The sequence below is a fragment of the Lagopus leucura genome, unplaced genomic scaffold (assembly GCF_019238085.1).
Source record: "Lagopus leucura isolate 7727_CA_CO unplaced genomic scaffold, USGS_WTPT01 Super-Scaffold_100001, whole genome shotgun sequence".
Taxonomy (NCBI): Eukaryota; Metazoa; Chordata; class Aves; order Galliformes; family Phasianidae; genus Lagopus; species Lagopus leucura.
Genome location: NW_024962262.1, coordinates 96519698 through 96542599, shown reverse-complemented (window position 1 = coordinate 96542599; position 22902 = coordinate 96519698). Strand labels below are relative to the sequence as shown.

At 44.1% G+C, this 22902-nt stretch overlaps 1 protein-coding gene across 1 annotated transcript in view; it reads right to left on the bottom strand.

The window, feature by feature from the left end:
• Nucleotides 1-119: 119 nt before the first annotated feature.
• Nucleotides 120-22902, bottom strand: part of GAP43 (growth associated protein 43) — a 53542-nt gene continuing 30759 nt past the window's right edge. The window contains exon 3 of the mRNA XM_042867991.1: nt 120-733. Coding sequence (XP_042723925.1) covers nt 645-733 — 89 coding nt within the window. The 3' untranslated portion in view covers nt 120-644. The remainder of the gene's footprint in view (nt 734-22902) is intronic.

Below are 22902 nucleotides of genomic sequence, written 5' to 3'. Positions count from 1 at the left end.
ATTATGCTAATTGGCACATGTTTTTTTGTTGTTGCTGTTGTTCTAGTTCTGAAAAGAAAATGGGATTTAGTACTATTGTTTGTTCATTTGTTTTGTTAAGTTTGTTTGTTTTTCTTTCGTTCATTCCATCACATTGAAAAAGGAAGAAAAGGATTACTATTCTTTTTTTCCTGCTTTGCTTTTGTTTTAACTCACTCAGTAAGTCTGGACTCCTCGGATGAACGGAACATTGCACACACACACTTGGAGAAGAGAGAGAGGAGAGAGAGAGAGAGAGCGCTCGCGGTGGGCAGACAGACACACGCACGCGCCAGGTCAAAGAACTCTGATACAGTGCAAGAATTTTCCCAAAATGATTGGATCATCATTACCAAAAAACTCGCCATAACAACACCAAGAAACAAAGAAATGTTTAAGCCACACTGTTTGACTGGGATTTTTCCTGCTTTTTTTTTTTTTTTTTTTTTTTTTTCTTCTTTAAATGTTTGCCACACAGAGAGAAAAAGGGTTTAAGTGGGAATGGGAGAGGGACGGACAGGCTCACAGACGTGAGCAGGAAGGGGGGAGATCAAGATCGGGGCAGGAAGGAAGGATAGAGGATAGGGGGAGGGAGGGAGGGGCAACGGGGAGTCATTTCTTAATGTTCAGGCATTTTCTTGGTCCGCCTTGCTCTCTTCTTCTTTCACCTCTTCCTGCTGGGCACTTTCAGTAGGTTTGGTTTCTTCTACAGCATCTAGTGGGAAAGAGATGATTCAGCATTAGTCAGCCACAATCTAGAGCATCCTGCACATGCATGCAGTCATGCACAACAAAACTGCTGGGCTTTTGGCTTCTCTCTCCCAAAGGAGACCCAAGTCTCAAGGTTTCTAGCATTTCTGTGGCATGGGAAGAAGATGCCCAGGTTCAGCCTAGCAGATGGGTGCATGGCTCTCACATGAAATCTCCAGCCCTACGAGAAACCTGATGCAACTGGGAGGAGCTGCCTAGAGCCCTAAGCCCAGCCTCCTGCTGATGTGTCAGTCAACTCTCATTCATTTCACCACACGCACTGATGAAGCTCTTGGCTTGTAGGGTGAAACCAGCTAGATCCAATGTCTGAATTATCCTTTTATTACACCCACTGGCTGTGCCAATCACCATTGAATTTCTCTGCTCTAATTGCTGCTACTGAACTTCTCAGAAGCTTGGAAGAGGGGAAAAAAAAAAAATTGTAACCTGTAACTCAGATTCCTCTTACACGAAACAGAAATAACGAATGGGAGCCTTTGGACAGGAGGTTGTCTTTCTCTCCAGTTTTCTGGCCTCTCCTTCCAAAGGCAGAGCTGCATGGGGGGAAGCAGTGATAGCAAATGGAGGGTGGATCTGCAATCCCACAGTAAACAAACCATCAGGGAGGGGAAGACAGAGGCAGTCAGGAGGAACAAGACAGTGGTTCACCAAAGGGTTGCAGGATAATGCTAAGGTCTTAGTGCACTGGAGTGGCTGGTCTGCCAATTCTCCCCATTCCATGCTTACTACTCCTCAACCCACCTAAACATATGCACTGACACTGTGGAGAAGTCAAGCAAGGATCATCGCTCCAGATTTATTATAAACAATAGAGAAAAGAAGTGCCAAAGGGCTGGGTGGTGCAGGATGGGGTACAGGACTGGTAATGTCACATACTGCAGCACTGGTGCTTGATATACCTCTACATCATCTATGTATTTCTGGTGGGCTCAAGGGTACCCTTGAACAAACCACTTCCTGGCTTCTGAGATGGGCTATCATCTTGTGTTACAATGGCAAATAAAATAGGCCAGGATTTGCTCTCTTGCCCTGAAGCTACATGGCACTACTCAACTCAGGTACATATGGCTAAATCCTTGCATTCCAGAACAAGAAAGGATGTGTCTGAGAGCTGTCTGGAGCAAAGCTAATTGGAATATTAAAAAAACACAGCATGGCCCACTTTGTCAGCTTAACATTACAGATGTTCACATGACAATGTTTAGTTTGTGAAGGTAAGCATCCTCTCATCCATGTTTATCACTAGTCAGAATACTAAATGGGATGTGAACCATTCCTGACTGAGGACGATGATGCATTTTTGCCTGGTCCATTCGATGCCATCAGATGGCAGACTTGTATTTGCTTCCAGCACTGGAAGCAGGTGCCACAGCTCTCACACCCCTCTCTGCCTCAGCTCCTTAGCCTCTCTTTTTATGCCTTCCTATGCACCATTTCCACGTGCATCACCTTTAAGGTGTAACATCCCAACCTAAATCAACTTTATCAACTGCTCTGCTTTTGGAACTTAAAACACCTTCTGTCTTAATGAACTTCAGACATTGATTTTCCAGTAAGAAAAATTCTTCAAGAACATCCCCATCACCCAATACCATGGCCTGAGATCCTGCATTGCCAGCCAGCAAAAGCTTCTACGCACTTGCTTTCCCCTGATACTGAGCAGCAAAATAGAGTGCTTCTTAAAGACCCTTTCTATATATAGTACAGGTACAACAATGAACCGAAGACAAAATAGACTACTGATAAAAATGGGATGTAAAAAAGGATAGGATTGCAAAGCAGACTAATTTGCCTTAGTTTGATTAATGTTTCCAAATGATTCAATCACACTCCCCATAGAGGGCAGGGAATCTCTTTTATCCTGCTCTTCTCCAAGGCATTCATAGCAGGGCACATGTTGAATTATGGAGCTGAGGACATGCATGGCCATCTGCATCTCAGTGTAGGCCAAAACAATGTCATTTAGCCAGTAGCTTTGTTAGTCTAGATCCCAGTAAGACAAAAGGTCTGTTTTCCTGTACGTAAATGCAAGATAAATGGAAGATCAGCAAAGGATGGTCAACTCAGCATAAGGAACACAATCCCAGCCACATTTCATGTTTTAAACATGTATTTAAAACTTTTTGCATCTTCTTAGTGAAAATGCACACAGATTTCAGCCAAGAGTCCCCACAGCCTTCTCAAGACAGTGTACCAGAAGGGCACATAATGCAACAAGCACAGGGACAGACACTGGGAGGTCCTGAGTTCCTGCTGTCCATAGTGAGAGCCTTGCCCAAGCCATACAAACCATTATGTTGCAAAGATTCCCTCACTGCAGTTAAAACTGGGGTCCTGGTTCTACAGAAGTAGGATCATATAATACTATAGGCTTTCGACAATTGTTCTAGTGATGTGAACAGGAATTCTGGTTGCATTCAAAATGGGGGAATTATGTGGGATTGCTCACAATACTTTCCCTGCTGGCTCGCCACAGTGGCATATCTAATTTCCAGGGGACTGTCTGTGGTACCTATAGGGCCTTGGCTGGCAGAGGAATTTCTTTGCTGCACAGGAGCCTTGCTGTCCACCCTGTACTTCTCTGGAGGCAGTTGGCAGTAGGCAGACATTGCACTGACTTCTGCCATGCTGAAATAGCCTATACTGACCCTAAGGTTAGGGAGCAGCAGAAAGGCTATAAAGTCACTTCATTACATATTCAAGTCCTCTGCAGAACAGAAAGGAATCAGAAAAAAAAACCAAACATATGCTGAACGCAACCTTCAGTCACTTTTCACCTTTTGTTAATGGCCCAAGTATAAATAAGAGCTGTATCTTTCTAACAAGAGCTATCAAGCCAAAATCATCTAGCCACTCTCCTTTTAATTGTACATGGTTTCGAAACGAGGGGAAATACCATACCCACACGTGCACCCTGCTGCCACTAACCTACGTCTCACTTCCTAGCAGCTTTAGCATAATTCCATTGATCTTTAAGACAAGGGAAAAGAAGCAACCTGGTGTTATTATTCAGTAATGAGCTTCAGCAAGAGGTAACATCACAAAGGATAAACAATTCAGCATAAAAAATGAAGTTCAAGCTGTGGCACTGCTAAATCACAGCAGTGAAAAGAAGAGGGTTCTTCCCGAGCAATGGGAGCATTGCAGCACAACCCTACTGACATCAGGGCCAGTTAATAGCAGTTCATGATTCACAAGGAGAGACGAGACGGTTTTGCCTGACTCACCCTTCACCGGTTTGTTTGATGCAGGTTATTTCTGCAGTATGTTCTCAGGGGTTTTCTCCAACCTAGTTTTCAGCGTCCCAGTAAAGTCTGCCAGGTATCCCTGGGGAGATTATTACAGACTTATCCTGGGGGATCTCATAGATCAGAGAGGAGCTTTCTTCCTCTCTTCCTGGATATCAGGCTTGATTTCCCACTGGCTTGAACTCTGGGCTGTTGCACATGTTGATTTGTAATGGACAGGTACAGTTACACAGCCAGACCTGTACAACCTTGACATTTCACATTCACTTTGCACTTTGTTGAACTAGGTGTAAAAGGTGACAAAAAAAAAGCAGGTGAGAATTCAGGGCATCGAGGTGAAATGTTCTGCACCCTGCTTGAGGAACAACAGCATGCCATCCCAAGTGGTCAAATTTCCACCTAAAGCTGCCCCTTCAGAACATGCAAGCATTGTGAGGTCTCAACCAGAAAGACCAGAGTGCCGGTGTCCACCCTCAGTGAAGAGAACAAACAAGTTGCACTGACTTATCCTTTAAAATGGGCCTGGACCAGGGCAGCAGAAAGATGCACTGGGAGACATCACAAAATAGGAATGTTGAAGTAAGAGAGGATAGAGAGGATAGGGACCCTATTCATCACCTGGCAGCAATGCACAGACATCATCAGCTGGTCTTCTCACCCTGCTCTCCCTTTCCAATTACTGAAGATAAACATGGCATTTTTGAGGCTATTAACTGAACCTCTAAGGGCTGCTTCAAAAGTAATGGCTCATATTTTATTACATTGGCCCATGACATCAGAGGATGTTGGTGGTTTGGCATGAGCCTGCATGCCACACTCATCAAGATCTGCACCAGTGAAGGTGCCCCGATGCTTTTTTTGCCACTGCTGAAACACGACCCACTGCCTCGCTGTGCTCACATCCACTCTTTGGACTTCAGAAATGTTCAGGCGTTGTCAGTGATTGTCAGTAAGTACAAAAACCTTTTGGACAGCCTTGGACAAACCCTAGGCTGTGACCATGCAAGTGCTTCAAGGATAGGGCTGTTTGATGGGAGGGACTGAAGTGTGCTTGCTTCCCAGCTTAAGGGCTCTGTCTTGACAGTTGCGTCATACCTAGAGCTCGCACCTGACAGGGAATTTTAAGTGCTTTGTCCATGGGAGAGAAATGATACATAAATAAACTACAGATCCTTGATGAAATAGGGTCTTTAGGGAGCTTCTGCCCCTCAGCACTCTATTTCCTGGAAATGATGAGAATCATATCCATAAGCTCTGCTGGTGAGCAAACATCTTGAACATATGTAGCTCTGGATGCTGTGGAGCCGCAGCAAGCGTGCAGGCAACAGCATGGCTGGATGGTGGCACCTCCAGCTGCCTTTGCCTGTGCTGCACTCTAATGGTTGAGCATGCAGGCTTCTCTCCAAGTCTCCCCACTGCCCTACATTAGTGAAATTAGGTTGAGTGGATTTCCGGGTAAAATACTGTCTCTTGGGACCTGCCCAGCTCCCATCTGACTTGCCAAGATTAATTAAATCAGAGCAGACATCAGTTTATGACCAGAGTAGCAGTAACCTCTCTTCTCATCATTTCTTTTGTGGCTGGTGGCTTGGGTTTTGTTTTCCTTTTCTTTTCTGTTCCATTGTAGATCTTCAAATTACCACAGCTGATGCCAAAATAAAAGAAATTGCACAAACACTCTGGGACTCTACTACAGATGCAGGAATTTTGCTTCTGCTGCTTTCCCACTGTTTGCATAATTATTGCTGATATTGATTGTGTGGCTTGAACATGTCTGCGTGCTAACGCATTGCCCATCCCTCCTCAACAGCTGCTCTTTCTCAAGCATTGGCCACAATGTGGGTCCATTTGCCATACTCAACTCCTTTTTCTCTCTGCCCTCTGCCAGCTACAGCTTGGCCAGAAATGGGAGTGAAAGCCTGCACCCTGTCTGGTCTCCTCTTTGCTTCCAAATATTAATCTGGGTTTTGCTGCCCTGTTATAAGCAGCCCCCGTTTACCTCAGAGAGGGGAATTTTTTGGAAGGTAAGGAATACAGGCAGGCCCCATTTGAAATCTGTGACCTAAGCATCTCCTAGTTTTAATGACATTTGGGTCCAGATTTGGATCCAGGCTTCACAGCTTGATTCATCTGTCCCAATCCATCTGTCCTTCTTGCCAGCCAGAAGCTGCTTCCAGGCAGTCTATGGTAGGTCTGAAATTGCTGAAATCAGATGCAGCTCGGGTTCAGAGCTGTTGCTTATACAGTTCCCTTCCTGATCCAAGTTAGCCTATTGCAGTCAGCCCTGCTATGCACCATACACAGCTCTAAAATCCTACGCCCTGTCCGCTCACTGCTTCTGTGGATTGACAAATTTATGCTGGGAAGTGAAGAGCTGCGGAATTCGGACAAATGACTGTTCCTGTTCCAGGGAGAGGGGTTGAGAGACTTTTCCCAGAAGCCTAGGGAATCCCTTGCTCGATATGGGCAAACCCAAGGCAAAGCAGCAGGGAAGTAGAATGTGTTGTGTTCACGGATCCTGCTGGTAAAGGAGGCACATAGCATGCTGGGGAAAGGGTGAAGATTTGAACAAAAAGGTGAATGTGGCCACAACACATGGCATTTTTGGCCTCCCACTCCTGCACCACATCACCTCTTTTTACAGCCTCGTGTATGCCAACCTCAGTTGTACCAACAGAGAGAGGAAAAGCCACTTCTGCCAGTGCCACAGCTGATGACTGCGGGCCCAGCTTGGGCAGCCTTCTCCTTCCACTTCAGCTCAATCCTCAGAGGACAACCAGCCCCAGATCTGTCCTCCCAGCCACATTTGCGCTTTGTCAGGCTGCCCAGCTCATAGCTTAGGGATTTCCCCTCCTTCCCTTTCTTCCCCAGCACAACCGAAATCCCACCCTGCGTTGGCATCTGTGCGTGCAGGAGGTGGGAAGGGAGGAGTGGGTGATGGGCTCAGGGAGGGGCTGCGAAGGGCTGCAGCTCCATGGCCCAGCATCTTTCCCAGTGTCTAGACACCAGCTGCCGGGTTGCCATGGAAACACTCAACTTGGGCGGATGGGCAGAAGCTGCAGGGTCTCCAGAGAAAAGGAAGTGGTGCAGCATGAGGGTGGGGAGAGAAAAAGGGAGATGCTCTTCGCAAATGGGAGGTGTTAACCCTGTTACAGCTAAGTTTGCAAATATTTCTGCTTCCTGGAGAACTGGGAAAGGAGCGGCTGTCCTTTCTTCTGCTGCTGTTTCCTTCCTGCACACAGAGGCAGCCAAACCTGAAGGCTGAGACAAATGACATGCCAGCTGCTGGCAGATGTGTGATCACTGCCTATTGACAGCACTTTGGGCCCACATACAGCACCTATGGCAGGGCCGTTGCAGACAGCTACAACGAGAAGAAGCCTACAGCTTACCAAAGTGGTTAGGTTTTTCAGTCATAGTTCTCTCTCAGCTGCCATCACAGCTACAGCAAATGCAGTCCAAGAGTGACACAGTAGTTGAAGAGGAGGCAAAGGAGCTTTTTTGGTGTGAGAGTGCCTCAGAGGCAGATGGCTGGCAATGAGGTCTCCCCAGAGCCTTTTCCTCTCCAAGCTAAACAAGCCCAAATCTCTCAACCTTTCTTCCTATGAGAAGTGCTCCAGGCTTTTGATCATTTTTGTGGCCCTCCTCAGACAGCTCCAACAGCTCCACATCTTTCTTGTGCTGGGGACAAGAAGGGGGGGAACAATCACCTCCCTCTCCCTACTTCTCTTTTGATGCAGCCCAGGATACTCTTGGCCTTCCAGCTTCAAGCATACACACTTCAGGCTCATGTCCAGCTTTTCATCCACCAAGACACCTAACTCCACTGCAGGGCTGTTGAATTCTTCTCCCAGTTTGTACACATATCTGGGATTGCCCCTTGCTCTTGATTTTGTTGAACCTCATTAGATTAACGTGGGCCCAATTTCAAGCCTGTCCAGGTTCCCCCAGATGGCATCCCTTTCTTCTGTTACATCAACCATACCATCTGCAAACTTGATAATGGTACACTCCATCCCACTGTCTATGTCATTCATAAGGATGTTGAAGAGCACCAGTCCCAAGATGGACCCATGGGTCACCACTCATCACCAGTCTCCACTTGAACAAAGAACCATTGACCAGAACCCTCTGACTGTGACCATCCAACTAACTTTTTATCTACCAAATAGCATTGCTTCCAAATCCATATTTTTCCAATTTAGGGACAAGAATGTGGTTCAAGATCATGTTGAAAGCCTTGCACAGGTCCATGCAGATGACATCAGTTGCATTTCTTTTGTCCACTAATGCCCTCACTTCATGGTAGAAAGTCAACAGATTGGTCAGGCATGATCTGCCCTTGGTGAAAGCATGCTGGCTGTTTCAGTTCACTTTCTTGCTCACATGTGCCTTAACATCTCTTCCAGGAGGATCTGTTCCATGATCCTCAAGATGTGAGGCTCATCTTCCTTAACAGTGGGAGAGATGTTTCCTTTTTCCAGTCAACAGGGACTTCCTCTGACAGACATGACTTTTCAAATACGATGGAAAATGGCTTGGCAACAACATCAGCCAATTCCTTCAGGACTCTGGCATGCATGTTGTCTAACCCTGTCAACTTGTACATACGAGAGGTATGGAAAGCATGACTGTCAGTGAAGACCAAGACAAAGAACTTGCTTAGTGCCTCAGCCTTCCCCATATCTGTTGAAGCCAGATCTCTCTTCTCATTTATCAGAGGAGATATACTCTCCTTTGCCTGTCTTTTCTGATGCATGTATCTGAAAGATCCCTTCCTGTTACTTTTCACGTCTTGCCATCTTCAATTCCGTCAATATGTTGGCTTTCCTGATCCCATCTCTGCATGTCTGAATGGCATCCCTGTATTCTTTCCTGGCCACCCATCCTTGTTTCCAGTGCATATACATTTCCATCTTTTCCCTCAGTTAGTCCAGTAGGTCCTTGCTCAACCATGCCAGTTTCCTGGCTCCTCTGCTTAATGTCTTATGCTGAGGGATGGAGAGCTCTTGTGCTCTCAGAAAGGTGTCCTTAAAGAGCTGACAGGTCTGTTCCATTTCTTTGTTCCTAAGGACAGTTTCCCAGAAGATCTCATCCAATGACTCCTGAAACAGCTAGAATTTCACTCCTGCTCTTTGCCAGGCCCACATTGCTCAAGCTCACACACTTGACCACGCCATGATCACTACAGCCCAGACTGCCTGCAGTTTTAGTATATTTAATGATATCTGCTGCACTGCTGAGCACCAAGTCCAGTAATGCTTTACCTCTGGCTGGTCTGTCCAATACCTGGACCAGAAAGTTATCCTTAATGAAACCCAGGATTATCCTGGATTGCTTGCAGCTTGCTATATCATTTCCCAGCAGACATCTGGGTGGTTGAAGTCCCCCATTAGTATGAGAACCTGTGAGTGACGCCTCTTGTAGCTGAAGCAAGAAAACCTAGTCAACAGGCTCCCCGTGATCAAGCAGAGTGTAGTAGACCCTGACCACCAGGTGTTCTTTATTGGTCCAGTCCCTAATTTTAATCCACAAACTCTCAGTCTGGTCAGGGCTGTTTCTCAGAGGCAGCTCTTTGCTGTGTATCCACTTCTTAACATAGAGTGCAACTCCCCTGCCCCTCCTACCTTGCCTATCCCTTCTAAAAAAGCTTATTTTATAAGGTATAATCCCTAAATCATACATTTGTGACGCATCCAGATCTATGTGAAACTTAAGAGCCCTCTTCATTGTGACCTTCCCAAATATCTATAGGCAGACAGCAATGTATTTATGTGATCTTTATCACCATAACAATGACCTAACTCACAATTGTGGAGGTATTTAATTATTGTGTCCTCCCAGTGGGGAAGCAAGGGCTTTTATCTGCATTTTAGAGACACAGTATGAGGAGTTGGGATGCAGTCATACAAGAGCCTGTGGTATTCCCCTGTGGCTGAGTCTCCTCTTCCAGCAGCATTTTCATAGGGGCAGCAACTTGGTCATGGTGTTCAGAAAAAGGCCTGTGATTTCTGAAATTCCCTAATTTCAGGCTAAAACTGGAAGTGCAGCAACCTCAGCAATATTACCAGCCAGCCATCACAAGACAGCAGGTAGAAGAACAGCATTTATAACTTTACCTCTCTGAAATAGGAATAGCTGAGAAGAAATAACCTAGCAGTTATTCTTTGCTCTTCACATTCGCTACTCCAGTAGATTTCACAAAGGTCCTGCACACCATAAAGGCAACTCTTTTTAATTAATTAAATACCTTGTGATTTAAACAGCTTGAATACAGAGGTTTTTACTGGCTTCCAGCTGTGGAATATAACTCTTGGCAGCTGTTCTTGGCATATGCATTGAAAAACAAGATGTCCCCGTCTCATCATACAAGAGTACTCTCTTGTGCCACCCATCTTTTTCTCCTAAGTTGGATTAAATGCTGGAGAATGGTTTGGAAACGGGGAATGTGAATGGAAAGAGTACCAAGGTCTTCTCAAGATGCATCCATTTATTCTTTAGCCTCTCTACCGTTGTTGCCCTGTGAGATCATAGAGGAGAAATCAGAGGAAAGATAAGAGGGAATGGAAATACTCGGAACTGATCATGGGCAAGTGAGCCAAAAGCAGCCTGACTGAAGTGATTGCTAGTGATTCCTGTACAATCGGGACAATCCCAGAAAAGTAATTAATTCAGGGAATGAAGCTTACAGCACTTTGGAGATGGAGGTGCACATTTGGAGAGTCCTGGCAGATACACAGAGAGTGACAGCTCTGCTGATCAGCCTGGCAATTGTGGTAGGATCAGTAGGGGAAAAAAATGAACCCAAAACAGTGGCAGCCTGCTGGCATTCATGCACTGCTGATCCTGAAATAACAAGGGCTCAGGAGAGGAAGGAAATATGCAGTGCTGGAGCCTTTGGGTCTCAGTCTTCAGCTCCTACCCACCTTGTCACATGGGACAGGCTGTGAGGTTGCTCTCCTCCCCTGCTTTGGTAATATTGGCAAGGGAAAAGAGGCCAGAAGAGGAAATTTTCTGTAATTGCAGCAAAAAGGTCTAGAAATTCCTTTGGTGCATCCAGAATTAATGTGCTGCTCCTCCCCTTGTTCTCCTCCCCTTTCAGCTGTCACTGACAGGAAAACAAATTACTGCAGCCCTTACTATAAGCCACACTCCCGCCTCCCTTCCCCCAGTCCAAAAGACATGTGCCATTCATAAGCTGCCTGACTGCTAGTCTCCATTATTAAACCCTGGAAGGCTGATAAATTGGGGATTCATGGAGCCTGCAAGCCTCCAACAACTCAGATTGCCATGGAAACCAGAGGCAGACTCCATCTCCAGCAGAAATGATATTGATCTAGCTGAAGGCAGGGAATTACAATCAAGGAGAGAAAATAAAATGTCTCTTTTTCTTCCTTTTGCCACCCTCCGATTTTGTGCTGAAGCAAAAGGGAAATTTCATTTAGAGATCATTAGTTTGTTTCAAGGCTCTGCAAATTTGATGCTAAAATGAATACTTGTTGTCAGGCCTTCCACGGCCATTTCGTTAATAACTGCCCCCAGCAGTTGCAACGTCACCAATATGAGCTCTTTGCATCAAAGATGTTAATATTTCCCACACGCTGACCTGTAGGGTCCCAATGTGTTTTGTGCAGAATAAGCATCAAAACACACCCACAGCTCTCTGGGAGGCAGTTTGGTATTAATACTATTCCCACTGAAATTACTGGGAGCCTTTGCTGTTCTTTTCAATGAGAAGAGGTCTTCACATGCATTGTGACAGCCTGGACGCAGAAAAAGACACTGTGAACCAAGTAGTCTGCTGGGGAAATCCTCATCTGGAGAGAACATGAAGTGGCACTGCTGGTGCAGAACACCCTACCTCTTAAATCCAAATCCGTTCTTTGGGACTGCTTAATCACAGCCCTCCATGGCAGGAGAGAGCAGGAATAACAGCACCCATCCTGAAAAGGTGAATGGGTAATGACACTTTTCAATCTAACCCTGCAAAGGCCTGATCCTCCCTGGCTGAGGACCTCTTCCCTTAGGTGCCTATGACAATGTCTAAGAGTTGTGATGTGAGAGAACCCAGCTTATCTTACAGCAGAAGGCCAGGCAACATACTTGCCTGTTCTGCCTTAAGAAATCTCTGGCTGTGAAAGGAGCAGCAGTAGCATCACTAATTCTAGTTTTAGTATAAATATGGCAGCTTTAAAGAAAAAAACAAACACAAAAACAATAACAAAAAACACAGCAAAGCAATCTTCTCCCAGGAAGGAGAGACGTCCCTCTCATGGGAGGGATGTACTGTCCTCCAATGTGAGCACTGCACCAAGTACATCAGGGCAGCTGCCCCACAACAGCCATTTCAGTTTAATTGGCTTTTCACAATAACAGTTGAATTAGGAAAGTAATGAATTTGGTCTCTTTGAACAGAGTGGCTGCAAATGCTACAAATGACATCTTGCAGAGGTACAGCCAAGTTATACCCAGAATGGTGGCGCAGCATGTTCACGTTGGTTGTTACTGGCAAAGTTGAAGCTCATTTGTATGGTTCATGTACTCTTATCCGAGGCATAAACTTGACCAGGCCTGAGCAGCTCAGAAATTGCACTGAAGCAGAGACAATGGCCACTGCTTTGTGCTCATGTTGTCTCCCTTGGTCCTCTGGCAGATGTTTTTCCTTGGAAAGTTTCTTGGCTCAGGTCCTGCATGCTGCTCATAGAGTGTTGTTGGGGGATATACATGTGAATGAACATATCTCTCTCGCTCTTCCTCTCCTACTGGAGCTGTTCCACTTCCATAAGTCATTAAATATTCATTAGGCCAGAGAAAAAGATTGATTCCGTAGTCTGGTAGTGAGGATACTCATCTGGAAAGGGGGAGATCAAGCCTGGTTCCAATCTTGGTCCCAGTAAATAATAAATAATTTATACGAAGTGGAACAACTACAGCAAGAGGCATCAAGAGAAACATCCGGCACAGCCAACAGCCTGATGTCTTCCCTGCTGCTAAGCTTATTTGATTTCATTTTCCTGATGCAAGGCACAGACACATGTTGTCTTCTGCCACTTTAGGGAGTACCTGACCCCTCACATGCTTGCTACTATAAAAGCAGACAAAGGTTTCTCTTACTACTTTCATCCAGAAATCCCACAGTTCCTGATTCTGGTGTGTTATGTTTCATTCTGACAAATTCATAGAATCATAGAATGGCCTGGGTTGAAAAGGACCACAGTGATCATCTGGTTTCAATCCCCCTGCTGTGTGCAGGGTCACCAACCAGCAGACCAGACTGCCCAGAGCCACATCCAGCCTGGCCTTGAATGCCTCCAGGGATGGGGCATCCACAACCTACTTGGGCAACCTGTTCAGTGCGTCACCACCCTCAGAGTGCAAAACTTCCTCTTAATATCTAACCTAAACCTCCCCTGACTCTGTTTAAATCCATTCCCCTTGTCCTATCACTATCTACCCTTGTAATCTGTCTTTCCCTCTCCTGTTTGTATGTTCCTTTCAAATTTTGGAAGACCACAATGAGGTCTCCCCAGAACATTCTCAGTTCCCTTTTGTCACATGAGAGGTTCTCCAGCCCTCTGATCATCTTAGTGGCTCTCCTCTGGACCCGTTCCATGAGTTCTACGTCTTTCTTGTTCTGGGGGCCCCAGGCCTGGATGCAGTACTCCAGATGGGGCCTCACAAGAGCTAAATAGAGACAGTCACCTCCCTCTCCCTGCTGGCCACTCCTCCACAGCCCAGAACACAGTTGGCCTTCCGGGCAGCAAGCACACGCTGCTGGTTCATCCGTCTTCTCGTCTACCAGGACTTCCAAGTCCTCTGCAGGGCTGCTCTCAAGGAGACCTTCCCCCAGTTTGTATAAATAACTGGGATTGCCCTGGCCCAAATGCAGCACCTTGCGCTTGGCCTTGTTGAACCTCATTAGGTTCTCATGGGCCCATTTCTCAAGCCTGTCCAGGTCCGTCTGGATGGCTTCCCTTCCCCTTACTGTATCAACTGCACCGCTCAGCTTGGTGTCATCTGTGAACTTGCTGAGGGTGCACTCCATGCCATCATCTATGTCATTGAAGAAGATGTTGAAATTAAAGGGATCTTTAATGAAAACAAGTTTCATTAAAAAAATTAGAGTCTGGCAGGACTTAGAAGCTCTGCATGGAGGCAGTCTAAACTGCAGTAAAGCTCAGGCCCTCTGTTTGACAGAAACGTGTACTTGTTTTGCTAGAAATGAAGTCTAGAACCATGCAACATCATTCAGGAATGACCGGAATTTTCTCCTTGTTCCCTCAGGTAGACATCAGTAACTCCATCCATCTTTCTCAGTCATTTGACTTCAGCCGTGAAGGTTTGTAGCCTAAGGCAGAAAGAAACATTTTATTTCTCATTCTATGTATCTTTATTGAGTGCAGTGAACAGTACTGAGTTAGTATCTCTTGAGACCAAATCTGGCCATTCACTCACAGCACTGGTGCTGTACAGTGGCAGGGCTGTGTGTTTCTCCCCAGTGCCTTGCTGCTGGGCTGTAGGTATGTTAGGAGGGGTTGTGTCATAGACAGGAAGTGAAGTTTAGTCCCTGTGCCTGGCACTGTGTTTGGCCACATTGTCAGGTCTACAAACAAAGAACTGACAGTAGTGAAGGGAAGGGTTCGTGCTTACTACCTTCATGCACACAAAAAAAGCTTAAGGATGTGCCAAAACCATTTACATTGCTGCAGGATCTTACCAGTCCCACTGGCTTGCCAACCTGGAGCACTCTGTGAATACAGCAGAGTTGCAACTTTCTGCCACAAGTTCTGACCACAAGTGAAAGCAGAAGGCCAATATTTATAGAATCACAGAATCATATAATCACAGAATGGCAGTTGGAAGGGTCCCAAGGATCACCACATTCCAGTCCCCTCCTCCCCCAATCCCTCCACACGAAGTGTTTCCAACAACTAGATCAAGTACTAGATTAGATTGCCCAGGGCTCCACACAACCTGGTCTTGAACATCTCCAAGGATGGGGCATCCATAACCTCACTGAGCAACCTGTTCCATCACCTCACCACTCCTCAGTGAAAAACCTTCCCCTGACATCTAACCTAAATCTTCCTTCCTTCAGTTTAAAAACATTTCCCCTTTTCCTATCATCCAGTTCCAACCCCCTGCCATGGGCAGAGTTCCTAGTAACTAGATCAAGCTGCCCAGGATCCCATCCAACCCAACCTTGAATGCCTCCAGGGATGGGACATCCACAGCTTCTCTGGGCATCTCCAATGGCTTCTCTCTTGTTTCAGCATTGGTGACTGAAGATTATTCTGAGTCTCTTACAACACCGATGCTAAAATAACAGGTGAAATCCTAGCCTTACTTAAATTGGTGAGGTTTATATTTCAGCTCTGAAGCTGCAGCTGCCATTGGTGAGTGTTGCTTCCGAACAGGCTGTAAAAGATGGAAGTAAGGAGAGAGAAAGAACAGGAGCTTGAAGACAAATTTTGGAATAGGCAACGCAGGTTGTCAGAGCCAGAATATATACTTATGCCTGAAGCCAGACAGAATGTGGGGATAAAGTATTAAAATTCACCAAAACACTAGGCAGTTATGGACTTCATCCACACAGGCTTGCATTCAAACCTTCTTCCTCCTTCTTAGAGTTTTGCATCATTTTCAAATCAACAGGTACTCAAATCTCTTCAGAACCAAAATGGTATTCTAAAAGTACTTTGCACCACCTTAATTCTAACTACTTTTATCCCATTTTCCATGTCTTCCATCAGCTATCTAGTGAGATCTTTGAAACATTTTTCACAGCTGGTAAGACAGTTCTGCCGAAGTCAGCAGCACTGGGGAATGCTACTGCACACCAGCCACTGCTCTCACTCCTGCCCTCTCATCCCTTTCTCTATACACGAAATGCATTGTCAGTTCTGGTTCTGCAGTACTGCACAGCTTTAACACAGGGATTGGGATGCTCTTCTAAATGTTTGAGAAATTTTCTTCTTCATTAAGCCCTGTAGGTTACAGGTAATGTCCAGTCATCATTAATAGCATTTCCAATTACTGTTTCTTGCTGGAGGAAAATGAAGAGGTTGAAAAGTGTCTGTTTTCTTTCATAATGAAAAGAGGATTCGTTTGCTTGAGGTACAGCTGGAAGTGTGTGGTCATTTGAACACTGGCTAATTGGGACCTTATGACCTCTATCTAAGGCTTATTTACGTGAAGCCTTGAGTCTCACTGTTCCTATCATTAGGATAACAACATTTCCTTTGCATCTCTTGTCCTTGTCCAGTTCTTTAGTTCTTTCCCTGAATACTCTGCAGCTCAGCAAAGGGCCAATGTCCAGCATGGGCACCTGGCTGCCAGAATCTCAGCTGAGATTTAAGCCCTGGTCCAATGTTGCATGCTGACAGTGATATTACATAGGCCACAGAAAGGAAGAAGCAGCATTTTCACAGACCACATATTCACAGTTGAACATGATAAAGCCAAAGATCTTTATATGGTGTAGGGTATTAGAGCTAAAGGATATGGGAAGGGATCCTCTAGTTGGGAAGAAAACCACAGATCTACTTGCCTGCAAAATCAAATTCCCCTTCAGAGAAAAGCTACAGCACTCTTTATTACTTAATTTTTTCCGATACTTTATTATTAACCATCACCTCTACTTTTCCGCATGAAAAATAGTTCAATATCAACAGAGAGAAAAGCTAAGGAATTAGGAAGTTCTCCTTTATGTCTACAGCATTAATGCAGCCTTGAGAAATACACTGTGCTTAGAGATGTTCAAATTGAGCTTGCATGAGTTGGGGTTTCGGATAGTCTATTGGAAGTTCAGAACTGGAGGTGGAACCTACACACAAAGCCAACTCTAGTAGCTGTCTGCATGTCCACCACTGACTTGTAGGCCTCCTGCAACTATTTCCATTTCTTTGGTTCTCTTGATCACTGCCAAGTCTCACAGACAGCTATATGGCTGAATATACTTGTGTTGTGCTTTTACAAAAAGGACACCTTTCAAGTATAAAATGGACCTACATGTCATTGCAGTCATCCACGATCATTGAGTGGCTGTGTTCAAAAAACAAATATGTTAGTGTGTAAAAGGGCTGGAATGAAGAGAAACACAGAAGAAATACTGCCTTCCTGGAAATACATAACAAGTACAGCCTTTTCTGGACTGATGTATGTAGTGTTTGTCACCCTGTTTCACAAAGAACATTTGTAGATTTAAGGGGAGTTCGGAGCAAGAGACAAAGCCTGGGAATTCTTTCATACAAAATGCAACTGAAAACATTGCTTGCGTTTTTGTCAGGAAAGAGTGAAATAGCAAGGTCTGTGGTACTGTGCCATCTGTGCATATGCATATAGAATACACTATATACCATAAGCAACAGCATAATGTTGCTTAATAGCATAAAGGGCTATCAGAAGCTTTTGTTCTCTCTGTGCTGAACACAAGTAAAGAAAGATATTTCAGGCAATGATGCCCAATTCATTGGTAATCTTTCCAGACATGGTACAGTTGATTGGAGTTGGGAAAGCTGTTGACACTTAGTTAATCAGATATTGTGTATTTTTATACATGCCACATAAAGCCCTAGTTATAATTAGTATCGAAAGAGATGATACATCATGCTTTAGGTGTTAAATCAAATTCTAAGTGGCAGAGGACAGGGATGGGTCCTAGCTGTAGAGAGCCTATAGCAGCATTTGGTGCTGGCCACAGCAGGGTAAGTACAGTAAATAAATCTTAGGTCTGACTTGTATTGGCAGCTTTTATGTCCCTCTGCAGTTATTCTATAACTTCACCCTGCTAGGCTCCATGGAGCTGCTGCAGAGATTGGAAGCGATCGCTGAACTGCCACTGGTAATCCAGTATTAATGCACCTATTATGCAGCACTCAAGGAATGTTGAACTAATCTGATCCCTCTGACCTGCTGAACCTTCCCAGTCCCATTTCTTTCTGCAGTCATCTATACCACTGAGTCAGTACCGCTACCTCTAGAGTGACGCTTCTTGGATCTGTAAATCCCAGCTGATACTCTGCAAGCTTATATCTGTCTGCAAAGTTCAGCCTACTTGATCCCAGTGCAAAGAGATGACACTGGTGGTGCTGCAGAGCACAGCTGAGAGCTACAGCAAACAGCTGCCATTTAAATTTCATTGTCTGTCTGCTCTGTCCAAGAGTCTGCTATTTGACACTTTCTACACTAAAAATTTAGCTATCATTTATGGCAGAGGGGATTCCTTCCATGTGGGGATTCTGGAGCATTTTCTGAAGATGGCCTGTAGCAGGTCACTGCAGAAGGCACTGTAACAAGGACATAGTGATTGAAAGCATGACCTAGGCAGTTTAACCATGGACTTTGTCTGTAGAGACCTGTGATAGTGTGAGTGACCTAACAATACACATGACATCAGTATGTACTGCCTTCAACTCCATCTGCATGTAATGCTTGCAAGAGCTCTTTCCTATAGAGGTCTGTAGGAGTATAATGCTCTCAGCAAACCTCACTGTATGCATCACCTAGAAAGTTTAGTACTACACATGTCCAAGACTTTGTCCACTTGTGAGAATGCTATATAGATGTAAACAATAGTGAGACTGTTGTTTACAACCTCCCCATGGACAGGAAAGCCATGCAGTTTGCCATGATCAGTGAGGAGTGGCTCACCTGATACTGCAACAGCTGTGGTTCTCAGCATTAAAAGGTGTCATCTTTCCTATAATTTCCATCCTTCACAAAATAAACCAGTTAACCACTCTTTCTAACTGAGGCCTCCTTGGCCTAAACCAGTGATTAATTTGCTTTCCTTGGGAGGCATTTTCCAGAGTCATCCCACACGGTATCAGTAAATATGCTTAATGCCACCTAGAATTTCATTAAAAATGGTCAGGTCTTTTATACTGCCTACATGTATACCAGGCAAGCAGTATCTCATTTAAAAATGGCAAATTTAACACATACATGGCACCAGAGATAATATTTCACTCTGCAACAGAGAAGAAAATCTGCATCTATTACAAGTTTCTGGTTGTCTGAAAAACTCTGCTCCTCACAGGGACTGCAATCCACATATCCACCTAGGCACAATGCAAAGATTAAAATTTTCAGAGCAGCTGAGGACTAGGCACATACTTTGTCACCCTGAACCATGGTGCAGGTAACCTAAATTGCATTTATATTCTTATTTTTTTGCTTGAGTAATACTACAGACAGGAAAATTCTGGTATGCTTGCTTAGAGTTGTTCCCTCTGGGGTGCTCATGGGAGGACTAGTGCATTTGCATTGTGTTCCTCAGCTGCCAGGTGTAGCAGCGGAGATAAGCTCCAGTGAAACAGGAATGTCAGTGAGGTTGTTCTGTCTCCTGCCAGCTACCCACAAGCCAAGACTAAAATTCCAGTTATACAACTGCAATCCTCTTGCATAGTGCAGGCTGTACTCTAGCTCCTACATGACAATGGACAGTCTTCCCTTCCAAATCTTTATACAGCCAGTGCTCTCTAGATGCAGCAACTATTGTCCTTCAATCAATACACTGATTGAGCAATAAACAAAGAACTTATTCAGCTATAAACCATGAAAAAGGATCTGCAGGGACTTGCTGCCTCTGAGGAAGTGAACATGGTGCCTCCCTGTGTTCCTTGCTTGCAGGGTACGGGGCCCCAGGGAGAACTGTGGGCTTGCACGCATGCAGGACAATTGACATCTGGCTGATTTTTCATTTCAGCCGTGAAACTACCCCATTGTAAAGCTATTTCATCAAGCGGGAGAAAGCAATCTTCATTGCTCAACAAAAGAAGACCAATTTGTTTCCTTAGGCACAATTTACTCTTTCACATTTCTGGGCTTTGTTGTATCCTTACCTGACAACTTGAGAATGCTTTTGAAGTGAGAGCTAGCCAAGTTTGGAGATGAGCCTTGAAAACCTGGTAAATTACAAAGAGAATCTAACACTGTGTGATATTCACCTCTTCTCCTCATAAGGCTCACAGTATCCCTTCTTCTATAATTTGCTGTGCTGGATGCTGATCTCACTTCAAAGCTGTATTAATGTAGATTCTTTCCAATGACTCTGATGGACACTCTCCACATTTAAGTTAGTGCACCCTAGATTTAATATCTCACCTCTCCATCCATATGTAAGGTATAAATTCCTTCCGGTCACTTTTGAATTTTGACCTGTTGAGTAGATTGTCATTCAAGGCAATTTCTCTAAGCATAATTCCAACATTAAAGGGGCAAAAGTTGGATCATAACTAGAAAGTCAACAAAAATAAGTATTGGCAAGAAAGCTCAAGTAAGAGAATACCTTTCTGACATGCAAGTCATCCACTAGTCATGAAGAGAACAGAAAGATTTCTTACTTCAGTCCCGCATTGCTACTGAACAAAGCCCAGTGACTCATTTCATAGTGTCCTCAGATTGGAATCTTCCTACTTTTCTCAGAGACGATTCACTGAGGATTGCTTAGAAACTGCCCTACTTTACAATTCAGAATGCCCATGATATGAGAACAACTAATAATGGATGCAGGACAATTGGTTGAAGTCATTTCCTAAGCCACTACCAATATACAGGTCGAGTACATGGAACTGAATAACAAAAAGGGTTGAGGTCTGTCAGGGGAATTAGAGGATTGTATGAAGAATCACCCAGCCTCCCTCCCACTCCAGAAACATTAAATATTAAGCATTTAAAAATCATGCAGTCCTCTTTATCCATTAATTAGCCTTTTCCTCTCTTCCTGTCTTCTTTGTCTTGTCTTCTGATAAAAATAAAAAAAATCTCTGACTGTTTCTTGTGTTTGTCCATAGAAGATACCTACAGATAACACGACATAGCCTGTATCTGCAGCCTGTAGTAAAATTCAAGGCAGATGAACATGACTGCACAAAAGTAGCACGGTCGGCATGCCTCACAGTAGTAGCAGCCAAGCATGCTATGGCAACCAGCCAACCAATGACACTGGCGAGGAGCCAATTTGATTTATTTTTGGCAGCCTGAGACTGCATTCTACTACTGTGCCAGTCTTCGATCACAGAAACGATAAGAGATGACCTTTGAAAGCCAAGGGGACAACTTCTGGGAGAAGGGAACTGATGAAGCTGAAACAGGGTCTGTCCCCAGGCTAGCAGAGTACCAGAGTGGCAGATGTTTGGTAGCCCTCCCTCTTCCAAGAACAATCAACTAGTTCAGTCATGCCAGCAACCATCAGTGAATGATATGTTTACTGGGTGAAAACTGGGAGAAAGGTTGAGACACATGTCTGTAAGACCATGAAAGGTGTAAGTGCCAAGAGAGAGAAACAGAGTTTTAAAGAGATGAGAGAGAATAATAGAATTAAGATAAGCGAAAGAGAATTTAGGCATCCTAACATGAAATATTGTCTGTCCGTAGGATCTTTGATACTGTGATGATGCTCTTCTGTGGAAGATGCTATGAAGAGAGAGCTGCTTCTTACTATTCTTGACATTGTGCTATAGAGCATGTTGCAGAACACAACCTAGCATCCTCAAAGAGACAGACAAGAAGGCCTATTTAATCGGTGGGTTTTTCTTCTTCATTTCCTTCTTGCATTGCTCTGGGGCCCAGCTATTTGACTTTGTGACTAGGAGGCTGATACCATCCTTTAATAAGAATTTAGAAAAAAAAAAATCTATATTCATTAACATTTTAAAGAGAATATCAGTTTAACTGTGGCCACACACCTTCCATGTTTGCTTTCTGCAAACATTTGTAAGCTTGAGTATTACTGCATGCATATTAAGTGGGTCTGAATAGATGCACATACTGGCCTTGAACAATCAAATAATCACTGAAAGCTCATTTTTAAACACTTATTTGATTGTAGATTTTGTAACTTACTCTGTTGGCTAGTTATTTACATAAGCAGCAGTATCACGTGCAAATGTGTATTAGATTGTAATATTCTCATTTCAAATGATATTAAGGGCAACAAGACCATGGGGAAGATATCTGCAAATGACTCAGAATACTGAGTACAAAAAAAGAAAACATTATTTGATTACTGACCATTGAAAACAGGTAAAATTAAGCAAGTGAAATATCTTAATGCTATGAATTGCCTATCTCTATTCATTACAGAATATTACACTGAATAAAAATACGATGTTAATTCAAAGCAGAATAGCTATTCTTATTTAGGAATAAGGCACTCCAAATCTTAACCAAAAGTTAATTTGCAATCATTATTTTGTGTACACAAGACTCCAAAACACTGAATTACACTGTTTTTACCAGTGACGTTTATACCTTTGCTTATGTACAAATACAATGCAAGTACAGCATGCAACATACCAAATTAGATTTCTCAAATCATATACCATTTATTTTGCAACTCAACTCATCATATAAAGTGAAAGACAGAAGGGATGGAGACCACCAAGAGCCAACATGGTTGAATGCAAATTCAAGATTTATCTCTAGAAATGCTTAAATAAAAGGAAGTAAAATAAGCATCCCTTTGCTGTTATGTACTTTCAGCTTAGAGTCACACTCCTCAAAGCAGTTCCCCTTCTCTGCACATTAAAACAGAATTATTTTGCACGAGCTCTTCTCTGAGTACTTATCTGTCCTTTTGGATAAGTACTTCCTTATCTTTCCACTTTGCTGAGTGGGTGCAGTCACCTGAAGCTCTGAGTTAGCTATGAAGCTTGGAAGCCTAACTGTAGAATTGGATTTATCATTTTGGAAGAGAAGTCATTCAAACAAATGGAATGAGGAAAAAACATCAGTGAGTGCAAGTCTGGATGAAGATGCTCTCTAACATTTACATAAGGCCATTTATGAAAATCAAGGTGGTACACTACATTTTTTTTTCCTCAACAAGCTATTGATCCCGGTTGAGTGCCTCATGAATGTG